This window comes from Ailuropoda melanoleuca, chromosome 4, assembly GCF_002007445.2.
Source record: "Ailuropoda melanoleuca isolate Jingjing chromosome 4, ASM200744v2, whole genome shotgun sequence".
NCBI classification, from domain to species: Eukaryota; Metazoa; Chordata; class Mammalia; order Carnivora; family Ursidae; genus Ailuropoda; species Ailuropoda melanoleuca.
The window spans coordinates 67,258,415-67,275,020 of record NC_048221.1 but is presented as its reverse complement, the minus strand read 5'-3'; the positions used below and the strand labels follow the sequence as shown (position 1 = coordinate 67,275,020).

General features: G+C 36.5%; 1 protein-coding gene across 3 annotated transcripts in view; it reads left to right on the top strand.

Moving 5' to 3' along the window:
- Window positions 1-16,606, top strand: part of EIF5B (eukaryotic translation initiation factor 5B) — an 87,434-nt gene that overhangs the window by 39,172 nt on the left and 31,656 nt on the right. For 2 of the 3 annotated variants that reach the window (XM_002919955.4, XM_034658997.1), the window contains exons 5-10: window positions 630-847; window positions 1,230-1,380; window positions 6,387-6,485; window positions 6,939-7,028; window positions 9,370-9,444; window positions 13,381-13,667. In XM_002919955.4, coding sequence (XP_002920001.1) covers window positions 630-847; window positions 1,230-1,380; window positions 6,387-6,485; window positions 6,939-7,028; window positions 9,370-9,444; window positions 13,381-13,667 — 920 coding nt within the window. The remainder of the gene's footprint in view (window positions 1-629; window positions 848-1,229; window positions 1,381-6,386; window positions 6,486-6,938; window positions 7,029-9,369; window positions 9,445-13,380; window positions 13,668-16,606) is intronic. The other variant, XM_034658998.1, reaches the window with a different exon arrangement.

Sequence of the window (16,606 nt, the reverse complement as noted above, 5' to 3'; positions counted from 1 at the left end):
CAAAAAATAAATTTTCTAGCTAAAATTCTCCTTTAGAAGAAGAATAAAGATCAAATGATTCATGTAGTTTTTTTGTTTTTTTTTTTTTTTTTTAAGACTAGAAGCTTTTAATGGAAAAACTGACCTATCTTTTTTAACCAAATTTTTGTTATCTGGACATCTTTGAGGAGTAACACCACAAAAGTAGCTTCATAAACTTTAATGCTGTAGACCTCTTGAAATGTGATTATGTTTTTTGTTTTGTCCTCCTAATATCCCCTTAAAGTAGGCATCATTCCTATCATCCCCATCTTATAGAGGTGAAACTAGCTACAGAATGTAGGCAGGAATTCAGATACCATGGATTAAGAGATACATTAGATACAGCATTATCTTCTTCCTGCTATTAGGATCCTCCTGTCTTCTTGGATCCCCCAGGACAATTTAGAGCAGCACCAGTATTGTAGGCTTCTAAGGAGGAAGCTGGGCGGTTTTGAGCTATTCTGGGTACCCCCTTGATAGGGCTAGATACCTTACCTTGCTGCTGGCATCAGTCTTGGCCCAATATGGTCCTTGAATTCTGGGGTTTGTTTATCCCTGCTTAAGGAAACAACTTTTTAAAAAACACTGCCTCTATTCTTTTTTGGTAGATGACAATGAAGGAGACAAAAAGAAAAAAGATAAAAAGAAAAAGAAAGGAGAAAAGGAAGAAAAAGAGAAAGAGAAGAAAAAAGGACCTAGCAAAGCCACAGTAAAAGCTATGCAAGAAGCTCTGGCTAAGCTTAAAGAAGAAGAGGAACGACAGAAGAGAGAAGAGGAGGAACGCATAAAGCGGCTGGAAGAGTTAGAAGCTAAGCGTAAAGAAGAGGTATGTTTTCATGAAGTTGAACTTAAAAGTCTCTGCTCTGTAAGATATCTTTAACCTTCTGATTCTAAAAATGTCATAGTTGTATGGTAATTTAGTTATGTTATTTTCGGATATAAAAAAGATGAAGCAATACAAAAAATCCTACCTTTATTTCCTCAGATGCAGAAATTGGTTATGTATCCTTGCCAATACTTAGTCTACTTTCATGTAATATTAATTAATACTTACTATGTCCAACCATTAAAATATTTTCTTTTGGGTATTCCTAATGTAATACTTTGCCTGTATCTCAAGAGCTTTATATTTGAGTTTGGGTTCTTTACATTTAAATTTTATAATTAGGCCAGTATAATTTTTGTCCTATTTATGTACTCTTATGCAGGAAAGACTAGAACAAGAAAAGAGAGAAAGGAAGAAGCAAAAAGAGAAAGAAAGAAAAGAACGCCTAAAAAAAGAAGGGAAACTTTTAACTAAATCCCAGAGAGAAGCCAGAGCCAGAGCTGAAGCTACCCTTAAACTCCTACAAGCTCAGGGTAAGTAGTATTTTTAATTAACTGAACAATCTAGAAGCTTCTGTCATACAGTTACAGGTCTGTACTCGTCAAAAGGAGAATTGAATTAAGTCAGAAAATTCCTATGACAATGCTGTGGAAAAAGTGAAATAATAATGTAAAGAATAGGGATACCTGGCTTGCTCAGTTGGTAGAACATGCAGCTTGGTCGCAGGATCATGAGTTAGAAGTCACATACTTGGTATAGGGCTTACTTTAAAAAAAAAAAAAAAAAAAAAGTAAAGAATAGGTAAGATAATTAGATTATTCTGGGAGATGACTTCTGTAAAGTGAATTCTAAACACCATATTATTTTACTTGTATTTTGCTTTAGTATGTTTCTCTAACAAGTAAGGATTTTTTTTAATGTTAAGTAGAGTTTGTATTATTACATAAAACAAAATTAATTCCTTGACAGCACCTGGTTTTCCATGTTTAATTTTTCCCCTTATCTCCAAAATGTTTTTAATAGTTGATTTGTTCAAATCAGGATCCAGATTAGATCCACATATTGCATTTGGTTGATTATGTCTGTCTCTCACTGATACCACTGCCCATCTTGTTTTTGGCATGCTCTTTGTCAGTCGCAGATACTGGATTATTCTTTAGAATTTCTCATATTCTCAATTTACCTAATGGCGTTTTCCTGGTGTTGGCTAATATACTTCTCTGTCCCTTATAATTTCTTAGATGTAGCAGCTTGGCTTCTTTCAAGTGGTACTATGTACTTCTTATTGCCTCATGTCAGAAGGCATGTGATCTGGTTGTCTCACTTCTGTGATGTCAGTATTGATCATTGGGTTTAGGTATTGGGAGCTTTGTCCATTTTACAAGTACTTCATTGACTTTTCCTAATAATAATTTAATATTCAGCCTAATAGTTTAATATCCGCTGGTGATCATTGCAGAGTTGTGATAATTAGCTAACAATCTTCCTTTAAAGAAGAGCTTTCCCTGAAATGTACTTCATGCGAGAAAGCCAGGATAAATGCTTAATTCTTGTCCTTTATTAATTTTCAGAATAATAAATTAGTGTCTTAGTGACTTCCAGAGGTGATCAATGAGTGTAATTTTGTTTTTTGGTCGTATATCATTTTCTTTTAATGGGGTTTTATATAATCGATATGGTTTTATCTCATGAAGTCATTCATGTTTTTTATATTCAAATTGTCCCATCTTTGGCCAGTAGGAGATCATTCAGGTTGGTCCCTGTGAGTTTTTCTACATGACTACAGTGTTCTTAGACCTCTTCCTTGCTTTCTAACACAAGTTATCTAAGGCTTATCTTGCACATTTTCTGTCCTAGATCTGGAATCTCCTGTTTATCCAAGGAGCCTTGGTTCCTTTTAGTCTAGAGACCACAATCTGGACGTCTAATTGATTGTGTTTTTGACAGATAAGATGATTTAAAATAGTGTTTCTGCTCCATTGAGAAGAATATATTAGGACCTCTCAATTTCCTGTTCTTGTATTTCACAGATTTTTATATGACAGTAATTTTGGTGCTTATGCTATAAGTACAGTAATATGTATCATTTATTGTGTATTATGTAACTGGTGCTGTCATAAACCTTTGACATTGTCTATTTTCTCATAAAAATCTTACAGGTATTTTCATTCGCATCATTTAGGTGAAGAAATAGAGACTCTGAGTTTTAGCAGCTTGCCCCCAAGGTCATGGAGCTGAGATTTAAACTGATCTGTATGACTACCCCTTAATTATGTATTATGTGTTCAGCTGGGAGCAATAAATGTAGAGAAGCACAGTACTTAGATTTCAGAAAGTTTTGTTCTTAATTGGGGATATAGTTTTTTGAAGATGAAATTAGAGAACAAATATGAGTTCAACTAGCACCCAGATATCAGATTTGGCAGGTGACTATCTGGAACGCTAAAAGCACTTATGAAGAAATTGGGATGGGAGTAATTGGCCAATCTTAGTAATGTTTTATAGAGTAGTTTGACTTATGAGATTAGATGAAAATTATTTTTTTTAAAGATTTTATTAGAGGGTGAGCACAAGCATGAGCAGGGGGAGGGACAGAGGAAGAAGCAGATACCCTACTGAGCAGGGACCCTGATGCAGGGCTTGATCCTAGGACCCTGGGATCATGACCTGAGCCAAAGGCAGACGCTTAACCGTTTGAGCCACTCAGGTGCCCCAAACCACACTTCTTACTAACCCACGGGTCCAGGAGGAAGTCTTACTGAAAATTAAAAGTATCTTGAATTTGGGGGGGGAGAAGGAAAATACAACATATCAAAGTTCGTGGGATGCAGCTAAAGCAATGCTTAGAGGGAAATTTGTAGTGATAAATGCTTCAGGAAGAAAAGGTCAAATCAATAGTCTAAGCTTCCCATATTAGAATAGAAGAGCAAAGTAAGCAGAAAGAAAAAATGCAGAAAACAATGCAGTATAAAACACAGTGGGGTGTCTGCTTCTCCCTCTGCCCCTCCCCCTGCTCATGCTTGCACTCTCTCTCTCTCAAATAAAATCTTTAAAAAAAATAATAATTTTCATCTAATCTCATAAGTACAAGTCAAACTACTCCATAAAACATTACTAAGATTGGCAAATTATTCCCATCCCAGTTTCTTCGTGAGCGCTTTGATCATATCATGGATGCAGAAAAATCATTTGACAGAATTCAGCATCCATGTATAATAAAATTTCACAAACTCGAAATAGAAAAGTTCCTTACTTTACTAAAAGAGATCTACAAAAAAAAAAATTCAACCATTGCACTTAATGGCGAATTATAGATGCTAAATCTTAATATTGTAATTAAGACAAAGATGTCCACTCTTAACCACAATGATTCCATGTTGTACTAGAACATCCTAGCGTGGGCAATTAGGGGGAAAAAAGAAGAAGTAAAAGGAATACAGATTTGAAAAAGTAAAACGCTATTCACAGATGATAGCTGCCTACATAGAAAATACCGTGGAATCTAAAACTGAAAACCCCCCCACAAAATCCTACAACTAATATGTGAGATTAACAAGGTTATAGATAGGGCCAGTATGCAAATATCAATTGTATATCTATATGCCAGTAATTAACAGCTGAAAATCAAAACAGTATTATTTGTAGTAGTACCCCCCAAATAAATTGAAATTCTTTGTTATAATTCTAATATTTGTGGGGTGTATATGCTGAAAACTATAAAAACATGAAAATAAAGACTTTCGTAAATGGAGAAATGTTGCATTCACGATTGGAAAACTTGATACTGTTGATTATCAGTTTTCCAAAATGACCTCTAAATTCAGTGCAGTCCCAGTCAAACTTGCAGCAGGATATTTTGTGACTATCTATAAGCTATTTCTAAAATATGTATGAAAAGGTAAAGGAGTTAGAATGGCCAAAATATTTTTGGAAATAGAGGACTCAAAATACCTGATTTCAAGACTTCCTATAAAGCCGTGGTAATCAGTACAGTGTGATAATCGCAAAAGCAGCAATAAAGACAGATCAATAGAATTGTCTGTATATGGTCAGTTTTGGGGAAAAGATAGTTTAGTAAGTAAAATATAGTGTTGGCAACAACTAATGTTGAAACAGTTGGGTGTCTAGATGCAAAAACAAACCAAAAGCCCAGTCCTAAATCTCATGCATTATGTAAAAATTAACTAAAAAAGATCATAAATCCAGATCTAAAACGTACAACTACCAAACTTTAGGGGAAGAATAGTAGAAAATCTTTGTGACCTTGTGTTAGTGTTTAGTTTAACTTAAAAAGTGTAATTCATAAAAGGAACGTATTTGGGGAGGTCCAGTTAAAAATTTGCGCTGCAGCAGACACCACTGAGAGAATTCAAAGACAATACCTGAAAATCACATATCTGACAAGGATTAATATGCACAATATGTGAAGATAAGTCAGTATTCAACAATAAGAGCAACAGTCCTATTTAAAAATAGGCAAAAGATTTGAACAGAACTATAAACAATGAAAAAAAATGTTTAACATTAGTCATTAGGGAAATCCAAATTAAGACCACAGTGAGATATCACTACATATTTATTTGAGATACATAAATTTTAAAAACTTGCCTTTTTCTGGCAGTATGCAGAACAGTTGGAACTCACCTACCTTAACTGGTTGAAATGCAAAACTATACAGTCAATTTGGAAATAGTTGGCCCCTTCTTACAAAATTAAATACATATTTATCTAATGTCCCATCATTCCTAGTCCAAAATATTTACCCCAGAGAAATGTTCACACAGAAACTTGTATACGTATGTTCATAGCAGCTTTATTCATAATTGTCAAAAACTGGAAAAAACTCAAATGTCCTTCAGTTCTCTACAGAATAATGGAATGCAATAGAAAGAAACGCAGCATTAGTACACAACAACGGTTAGTACATATAGCAATGAGGAAGACCCTAAAATCCGTTATGATGACAACAGCCCAGACTATGAGGTTTCATTTCTGTGAGATTTGGGGGGGAAAAAAAACAAATCTTTTGGGATAGAGAACAGATCGGTGGTTGCCAGGGGGTTTGATTACATAGAACAGCACAGGGTGATGGAATTGTTCTGCATCTTCATTGTGTTTAGTAACTACACATTTTTCAAAAGTCCCAGAACTGGGCACCAAGAAAGTAGTATTTTAGTTTATGTAAATTTTAAAACACCTTATATAGAAAAGAGGTTTTTCCATGAATGTATGTATCTCTGAGGTGAACAAAATGTTATCTTTTTTTTTTTTTCTTTTAAGATTGATTGATTTGTTTGCTTGTCAGAGCAAGAGCACAAGCAGGGGGAGCAGCAGGCAGAGGGAGAAGCAGGCTCCCTGCTGAGCAAGGAGCCTGATGTGGGATTCAGTTCCAGGACCCTGGGATCATGACCTGAGCTGAAGGCAGACGCTTAACCAACTGAGCCACCCAGACTTCCCTAAAATGTTATTTTGTTAAGTAGCATTTCGTAGATGATACACAAATAACATAAATCTAAAGTTTTAAATTTTTCTCCCCTAGGTGTTGAAGTGCCATCAAAAGACTCTTTGCCAAAGAAAAGGCCAATTTATGAAGATAAAAAGAAGAAGAAAACATTACAGCAGCTAGAAAACAAAGAAGGTTTGTATACAAAGTGACCTATGATTTAAAAACAATTTTGTTTGCTCTTTTCTTACAACCTTCAAAGCAGTGTCTTTTAAAAAGAAACCACAAATCAGGATTATATACTGAAACTTATTTCCTATACCTTGTTTCTTATTATTGTTTAATCATTCTCAACTAATTTAAATGACAGGTTAATGGAAAAGTGCTTTTGTTTGAAAAATCTAGATCTTCCCAGAACAGCTATTCTTAACTGTCATTTTTCTTTGTTTCCTTCTCAACCTTTTGTAATTTCACATTGTTCCTTGAGCAGACTGTTTCCTGTAAAATATATGGTATTTAAACATTTTCTAAACTTGCTAAGGAATTTAGATTTGTACTACTGGTTTTTATTCAGTACTTAACAGAGCATCCCAACAGAAATTATGCACTGAAAAAGTATTGTTAACTTAGTTTCTTCCCTTTTTTCAGTATCTGAACCAATAGAATTAAGTGCTGCTGTAGAAGTTGTAGAACAAGGAGTTCCAGAAAAGGAAGAGACACCACCTCCTGTTGAACCAGGCCAGTAGCACTGACTAAATTGCTTCTATTAAATAGCACTGATGTGTCAGAATTTGTCTTAGTCATCATTAATGTGGGGAAAGCAAATATCTGGCAGGATGGTATTCTTCATACTTTTCTCTATAAACCATTTCTTTCCATTTCCATTTTGAAAAAGTTTAGGGCTCTTGGGAGGCTCATTCAGTTGAGTATCTGATTCTTGATCGTGGCTCAGGTCTTGATGTCATAGTTGTGAGTTCGAGCCCTGGTGAGTTTGAAATCCAAGCTGGGCTCCACTTTAAAAAAAAAAAAAAAGCGGGAGTGAGACTTCAATCAGTTTTTAGTAGTGTCAGTAAAATGTAGAGAGAATAGAAGTTTTTCGGAATTTTTTCCGATGTTTTCATTTATGGGTCAGAAATCTTAGGTGGTGCCTGGAAGACCTGAAGTTCTTTATTTAATCCTTTGGAAGCATTTTAATGACAACTTTTTAAGAGTACTGTAAAAATTGGCATTTTAAAACCTCCTTAGAGGTCAGCTTCTATTTACTAAACAGTAAGAGGATTCAGTTTATTCATTTTGTGTGTGTGTATGTGTTTTGAAGTTGGAGAAAGTCTTTGGCTTATTTTTTTAAGATAAACATTGTTTTAATTCTTAGACTAGATACTGATAGGCGAGCCAGAGGCTAGCTACATGTATGGTTAACAAAATCAGGAGAATCTCCACTGTTTAAAGTTTGAAGTTGGAATAAATAGCAAGAGAATGTCAAGACTGACCCACACTGGTGAAAAATATCACTGATAGTTCCTTTCCTTCTTTCTCCCCTCCTATTCTTAGTATAAAAAGATCTTTTACCTGGTACAACTCAGCTTAGCATGATGACATTGGAAAATCAGGTTGATATGCTTAATGGAAGTCCATTATTTTAGGTGACATTTGTAGCTGTAGAAAGAATTGCTAATTTAGAAGGATGTTTTGGGTACACGTACCTGACTCATTTCCTCTTCGTCAAGATGATCCAAACTAGTTGGCAAATAGTAATTATTACAGGGAAGCAAATACCACTTGTCCCACTTGGATTTGAGAAATAGTTTTGCTTTACTGGATTTCAGGTAAAAGGGTTGTTAATGTTGAGAATATTAAGTCTTTAATAATCAGAATTACACCTTTCTGGATGTTTTTGGATTGTCAGCAGATATTCTTTCCTAATTTTCAGCTGGAGTGTGGAGGTGTAGCTTTATACCTACAACTATGATTTAAGCGGTATTTGTATGTAGTTAAAACAATAAAATAAGTAGTAAATTCTTAGGTATGACATAAAAGTTTGGAAGATCAAAATGAAGATACAGTAAGTAATGCTGTCTTATTTTGTGGGGGATATGTTTTGAGACCCCCCCCGTGGATGCCCAAAACTGCAGATAGTACTGAACTCTGTTTTCTTCTATACATACATAACTGTGATAGAGTTTAACTTATAAATTAGGTACAGTAAGAGATGAGCAGCAATAAGTAATAATATGAACAGAACAATATACTATAATACGTTATTGAGTGTAGTCTCTCTCTTAAAATATTTTACTGTACTGTACTCATTGTTCTTGTGACGATGTGAGATGATAAAAACCCATGTGACTAGGGGCGCCTGGGTGGCACAGCGGTTAAGCGTCTGCCTTCGGCTCAGGGCGTGATCCCAGCATTATGGGATCGAGCCCCACATCAGGCTCTTCTGCTATGAGCCTGCTTCTTCCTCTCCCACTCCCCCTGCTTGTGTTCCCTCTCTCGCTGGCTGTCTCTATCTCTGTTGAATAAATAAATAAAATCTTTAAAAAAAAAAAAACAAACCCATGTGACTAGATGAAGTGAGATGAATGATGTAGGCGCTGTGATGTAATGTTAGATTTCCACTGACCTGACCATACGTTAGGAGGAGGAAAGGAGGATCATTTGCTTTCAGACCGCAGTTCACTGTGGGTGACAAAATGTAGAAAGCAAGACCGTAGATAAGGTTGGGGGGACTATTCTGAAATTTCATTTTTCCTCAAGAACTGAGTGTAGTCATCTACCCTTTTTAAAATCTAACAGAACATTTCAGTGTCTGAGTTTCTAATATTTTAATTATGTCAAATATGAAATCTGGTTTAAGGTTAATTTGGTATATTAAAAATTCTAGGAAATTGTGCAGCAGTTGGTAATACTAAATTATAACATGTAGCTATATTGAGAAAATAGTTCCAAAGATGACAAAATTGTATGTTTTTGCATAATTAAAATATTTTTAATGTCAGCATAATTTTCCACTTTTTCTAAAAGCAAACCCCTATTTCTAGATGATTTCTGTGTCTTTAACAAAAACTTTTACTTACAGAAGAGGAAGAAGAAACTGAAGATGCTGGATTGGATGATTGGGAAGCTATGGCCAGTGATGAAGAGAGAGAAAAAGGTGAATAGCTCATAAGTACATGTTGATAAATCTAATGGTTATTAGAGGTGTGTATATTTAAAGGAATAGTCAGTCTTCTGATTATGAAAGCCATACGAACATTTCTGGGAATAAAAAGTAGTCTTGGATCTCTCCATTGCCATGGTTCCTAAATCCTCACGTGGATCCTCACTTTATGAATAAGTGGTTTTTCAGGGGCTCCTAGGTTTTAAAATTTTTTCAGAATGATGTTGTAAATGGGTTAGGTTATTAAAGCTAGCCTACAAAAAAAGCACTTTAACTTGAAATAAAATACAAAGGATAATACAAGTAAATAGCACCCAATCAAAATGAGTAATTTTTCCTCTTTCATTACTTTCTGTTCTGTGTTACTAAAATCTACTTTCTTCGGTTTTAATTTGCTGGGTTTTTTTCCTAACTTCTTGAGATGGATATTTGGTTTTTTGGTTTTTCAGGGTTTTTTCCTAATACATGCATTTTTTTTGTTTTTTTTAAATTTTAATTCTAGTTAGTTAACATGCAGTGTTAATATTATCTTCAGGTGTATGATAGAGTGATTCAACAATTCCGTATATTACCTGGTGCTCATCAGGACAAGTATAATTGTCATCACCTCATTAACCCATGCTCCCCTGCCTCCCCAGGCCCTGCCCTACCCCAAACCTCTCCTCTCCTCTGGTTTGTTCTCTGTAGTTAAGAGTCTTTCTTAATTTGTTTCTTTCTCTTTTTTTGCCCTTTGCTCATTTGTTTTGTTTCTTAAATTCTGTATGAGTGAAATCATGTATTTGTCTTTCTCTGACTGATTTGTTTCACTTAGCATTACACTCTAGCTCCATCCATGTCATTGCAAGTGACAAGATTTCATTCTTTTTCATGGCTGAATAATATTCCGTTATATATATACACCATATCTTCCCTATCCGTTCATCTGTCAATGGGCACTTGAGCTGCTTCTGTATCTTGGTTATTATAAGTAATGGTGCTATAGACATAGGTGTGCATGCAATCCTTTGAATTAGTGTTTTTGTATTTTTTGGGTAAATACCTGGTAGTGTGATTATTGGATGATAAGGTAGCTCTATTTTTAATTTTTTGAGGATCCTCCACACTGTTTTCCACAGTGGCTATAGCTGTTTGCATTCCCAGCAGCAACACAAGAGGATTCCTTTTTCTCTACATCCTCACCGACGTTTAACGCGTTTTTTTGTGTTTTTTTTTTTTTTTAAAGATTTTATTTATTTATTCGACAGAGATAGAGATAGCCAGCGAGAGAGGGAACACAAGCAGGGGGAGTGGGAGAGGAAGAAGCAGGCTCCCAGCGGAGCAGGGAGCCTGATGCGGGGCTCGAAGCCTGATGCAGGGCTCGGTCCCCAGTCCCTGGGATCATGCCCTGAGCCGAAGGCAGACGCTTAACGACTGAGCCACCCAGGCGCTCCCATAGTTGAGATTTTTAAATCCAGTTTGTCAATCTTTATATTTTACCTAGACCACTTAGCCCATTACGTTTAACCCTTTATTTAATTAATGAAGAGTATTTGTTATCTTATTTAGTCCTTACTGGTTCTGTTTCTTCTTTTGTCCTTTTTTTTTTCTTTTAAGATTTTTTATATTTATTTATTCGACAGAGATAGAGACAGCCAGCGAGAAAGGGAACACAAGCAGGGGGAGTGGGAGAGGAAGAAGCAGGCTCATAGAGGAAGAGCCTGATGTGGGGCTCGATCCTATAACGCCGGGATCACGCCCTGAGCTGAAGGCAGACGCTTAACCACTGTGCTGCGCAGGCGCTTCTCTTTTGTCCTTTCTAACCATGTTGCCTTGTTTTGTTTAAAATTTTATTTATTTATTAGGCAGAGAGCAAGAGCGAGAGCGAGAGAAAGCACAAGCAGAAGGAGCAGTAGAGGGAGAGGGAGAAGCGGGCTTCCCACTGAGCAGGGAGCCCGATTCATGGCTTGATCCCAGGACCCTGGGATTATGACCTGAGCCAGAACTGACTGAGCCACCCAGGCACCCCTCTTCCCCCCCCCCTATTTTCCTCCTTCCATGAGCTTGGAAGTTGTATACTTTTCCACTTATTTTTAGTCATTACTCCAGAGATTTTAACATGGATCTTTGAACTATCACTGTCTAATGTTACCCTAGTTTCAGACAACGCAAAGACCATGGAATACATGAGCAAATTTATCCACTCCTCAGTTCATTATTCCCGTTTAATTCTCTTTTTTAAATCCCATTATAGCTTAAGCTTACTCATGTTGTCAGCTCTTTGTTATATTTCATTTCTTTTTGCATCTCTGATATTCCATTTGAGATCATTTCTTCTTGCCTGAAGAATACCTTTTAGAATTTCCTTTAGTATGAATCTGTTAGTGAGGCATTCCATTTTTGCTCTTCTAAAAATCCCTTTATCTCTTTATTCTTGAAGGCTGTATTTACTGAGTGAAGAATTCTTTGTTGAAATTCTGTTAACATTTTGAAGATATTATTCCCTTGTGTTAAGCTTTCATTGTTTCTGTTGAGAAGTCAGGTATCAACCTAAAGTTTTCATGTGCCTTTGGTTTTCAGCAGTTTTAGTAAGATGTGACCAGGGTCAATTTTCTTTTATTAATTCTGCCTATAGAGGTTTATCAATATATGGTTTTATGTTTTTATTGATTTTGCAGTGTTATGAGCCGTTATTTCTCTTCAGGGATTCTAGTTATGCCTATGATATGCCTTATTATATCAGTGTATCATTTCTTTTTATGCTTTCTACCTATTTGAGTCTACATGGTTCATTCTAGAGTGTTTCTTCTGATCTGTCTTCCGGTTCACTAATTTTCTCTTCAGCTCCTGCTACTTGCCTGTTAAACCCATCTTTTGGGTTCTTAGTTTTGTCTCCGGTATTTTCTAATTTTAGATATTCCATTTAACTATTTTTATAGGTTTTTACTTTCTAAACTTTTTAATCTTTTGCTCCCTAGATGTTAGAAACAGTCATTTTTCAAATTTTTATTGGATTTATTTATTTTAGAGAGTGTAAGGGAGGGGGGAGGGGCAGAGAGAGAATCTCAAGCAGACTGCCCCTGAGCTCAGAGTCCGACTTGGGGCTCAATCTCATGACCCTGAGATCATGACCTGAGCCAAAACCAACTTTTGGATGTTCAACCAACTGAACCAGCCAGGCACCCCTCAATTTGGGGGCTTTCTGGCTTCCATCTGTGCATTGTTTTTTCACATGGCTTGTTATTTTCATATATCGTGCTAGATATTATACTTGTAAAACTTAGGAATAATTTGACATCAGGTTGATGTGTTTCTTTCTCCAGAGAGAACTTATGTGTACATCCCCCAGGAGTCTGAATGAACTAGCAATATGGAATCCTCTTATTCTAGATTTAGAATTGATAGCATCTGGAGGTGATTGGCCAGTAATGGGGAAGTCCTGTTTATTTCCTATTCATTCTAACTGCTGGTGTTCTTTGGGATTTCATTCCATAATAAGAGTATTACCCAATGTCTGTCCACCTTGCCCCCCTTGAGTCCTTAATAGACCCAGTGCCTGGACCCCTAAGCATTGCTTAGCCTTTAAGCTGCCTCCTTCAGAATCAGCAAAGGACCACTGCTTCTTGGTCTTTTGGCTCAGATCAAGTGCAGAATTGGCAAATAATCCCAAAGGAAAGAAATTCTAAATGTTGTGTTTCCCTCCCTGGGTTCTTGTTCTGTCTTGTAGTCTGGTTCAGTAACATATTAAGTTTTTATGGTTAAATGGCAATCTTCATTGTAGCAAATATGTGACCAATGCTTTGCATTTATGATGCATGAAAACAATTTAGCATTCATGATGTTTTATAATGTTACTACCATACTGAGTGCACCCCTGGTAGTATTTTCCCTTTAAGGTCTCTATAATGTTGATGGAAATCTCCATTTTTAACTTTCAAATCTTTTTCCTGAAAGAAGAAAACACGGTGCATATAGAAGTAAAAGAAAACCCTGAGGAGGAGGAGGATGAGGAGGAGGAAGAGAGTGAAGAAGATGAGAGTGAAGAGGAAGAGGAAGAGGAAGGAGAAAGTGAAGGCAGTGAAGGTGATGAAGAAGATGAAAAAGTGTCAGATGAGAAGGATGCGGGGAAAATGTTAGATAAAAAACCAAGTAAAGAGATGAGTTCAGAATCTGAATATGACTCTGATGATGATCGAACTAAAGAAGAAAGGGCTTATGACAAAGCCAAACGGAGGATTGAGGTATTTATTTTCCCCTTTCTCTTTACTCCTTTCTTCCCCACTTCTCATCTGGGATCATTAGAACTGTACTCTGAACTAAAGACAGTGTGGTACTGGTTTAAGAACAGATAATACAGATGATGAAACAGAACTGAAAGCCCCAATATCCTTATATTTCTGACTATTGTTTTGTCAGATATGCCAAAACAATTCAATGGGAAAAGGATAGCTTTTTCAACCAGTGATGCTAATTAAATTAATAAAAAATGAGTTTAGTCTCTGACCCCAAATCATATATAAAAGTTGTCTTAGATCAGAAATAGAAGTAAAGATAGAGGAAGCTAAAGGTATAAATTTAGGGGGGGGGGGAAAACAGCACAAAATATTCATGACCTCGGGCTGGACTTTGGGTCTTTGACATTGATCTAACCTAAGGACCTTACTCCCTCACCTAAGTCAGAATGGTATACTGCTTCATTGTTTTTGTTTGTTTTTCCAAATTTTGATGTGCTCTTTAAATGATGGTTTAAGGGTATGCAGACATACTCTGAGCATATGTACCCTGTAGTCATAAACACTAGTTAAACTAGTGTTTGCCTTGTGTATTTTAGGTTAGTCACTGTGAGGCATCTGATGACTTTAGTTATTGAAATCCGGTGGGTTAATGAGGCATCATTCTATTTAGTAAAGTGTACATACCTCACAGGCTTACTATATTTTTCCTCCTTAATGCAGTAGACTTGAATTTTCTTTACTTATGTTAGCTTAGCATAATGTACTAAAAACTAGTTGCTTAGGATGTTAAAGTATTTTTTTTTTTTTAAAGATTTTTTATTTATTTATTCGACAGAGATAGAGACAGCCAGCAAGAGAGGGAACACAAGCAGGGGGAGTGGGAGAGGAAGAAGCAGGCTCACAGCAGAAGAGCCTTATGTGGGGCTCGATCCCAGAACGCCGGGATCACGCCCTGAGCCGAAGGCAGACGCTTAACCGCTGTGCCACCCAGGCGCCCCAGGATGTTAAAGTATTTTAAAGCTAAAAACGATTTTAGCTTTCCTTTTTTAAAAAATATTTTCTAATTCCAATTTTTCAGTTTTTTTTTAAATAACCTGTATATCAGTGTTTGCCTTATCCTTCTGTAAAGTCTATTAAAGAGATATGCTTTCTGAATTTCTAAAGGGCTAAGAAAGTCTGTTGTTGTAAGTTGGGATTTCTAACCTCTGCCAGTATTAACATCTTTAGGCCGTATACTTCTGTTGTGGGGGACAGTCCTTTTCATTTAGGATGTTAAGCAGCATCCCTGACCTCCACCCACTAGGTACCAGTGGCATTCCCCTCCCTGCTTCCCACAGCACCTATTCAAGCCAACTCCCTTGCTCTATACCCACATGTGAGAGACAGTTTGTAGTGTATTTGATGATTTAAAAATAATGGGTATAAAGCAGAGAGAAGTTTCCCCATTATCTTACTTCCCAAACTTGTGCATAGTTCTGTACATGAGCTTCAAGTTTTTTAAAATGTTTAATTAAAACTAAGATAATAAATTTTGTAGATATAAACGTTCTTTTTTTTTTTTTTTAAAGGATTTTATTTATTTGTCAGAGAGAGGGAGAGCAACAAGCAGAGGGAGAAGCAGGCTCCTCATTGAGCAAAGAGCTCAATGTGGGACTCAGTCCCAGGACCCTGGGATCATGACCTGAGCTGAAGGCAGACGTTTAACCAACTGAGCCACCCATTTTTCCCACTATATTCTTTTTTTTTTTCACAGAACAATATGCTATGGACTTTTTCATCCAGCAAATTGTTAAGCAGCTTTGTTGAGATGTGATTTACATACTAAAGAATTGATCCGATCTAAGTATACAATTCAGTGACATTTTGTAAATTTTTGCGAGTTGTGCATCCGTTATCACAAGTCAACTTTAAAATATTTTCATCACCCTACAAAGGTTTCTTGTACCAATTATAGTCATTCCCTATTCCTAGCCTCACATATACAGCAGTTCCCAGCCCCCCCCATCCACAGTTTTGCCTTCCATGGTTTCAGTTACCTATGGTCAACTGCAGTCTGGAAGGTGATGATCCTTCTTCTCTTGTATTGTCACTAGGTCAATAGTAGCCCAACACTGTGTTATTCACCTCACTTCATCTCTTTACATAGGCATTTTATAATCTCACATCATCCCAAGAAGAGGGTCGTGAGTACAGTACAAGAGGGTACTTTGAGATCACATTCACTTAACTTTTTTGCAGTATATTCTTATCATTCTATTACTAGTTATTGTTAGATTATCAATTTAACTTTTTTTTTTTTTTTTTTTTTTTTTTTTTTTTAAGGGAGATGGGCAGAGGGAGAGTGGGAGAGAGAATCTTAAGCAGGTTCCATGCCCAGTATGGAGCCCAATGTACGGCTTGATCTCATAACCCTGAGATCAGAACCTGAGCTGAAATCAAGAGTCGGATGCTTAACCGACTAAGCCACCCAGGCACCCCTAAATTTAACTTTATCTTAGATACATGTAGGAGAAAGCATGGTATATATAGGATTTGGTACTATCTGCAGTTTAAGGCATCCACTGAGGGTCTTGGAATGTATTACCCCCTGGATAAGGAGGGGACTGCTGTAATTTAATCATCTAATATGTGGTCTTATATGTCTAGCTTATTTCACTTAACTCTGTGTGGTAGCTGTATCTGCAGATTTGGTACTATCTGCAGTTTAAGGCATCCACTGAGGGTCTTGGAATGTATTACCCCCTGGATAAGGAGGGGACTGCTGTAATTTAATCATCTAATATGTGGTCTTATATGTCTAGCTTATTTCACTTAACTCTGTGTGGTAGCTGTATCTGCAGATTTGGTACTATCTGCAGTTTAAGGCATCCACTGAGGGTCTTGGAATGTATTACCCCCTGGATAAGGAGGGGACTGCTGTAATTTAATCATCTAATATGTGGTCT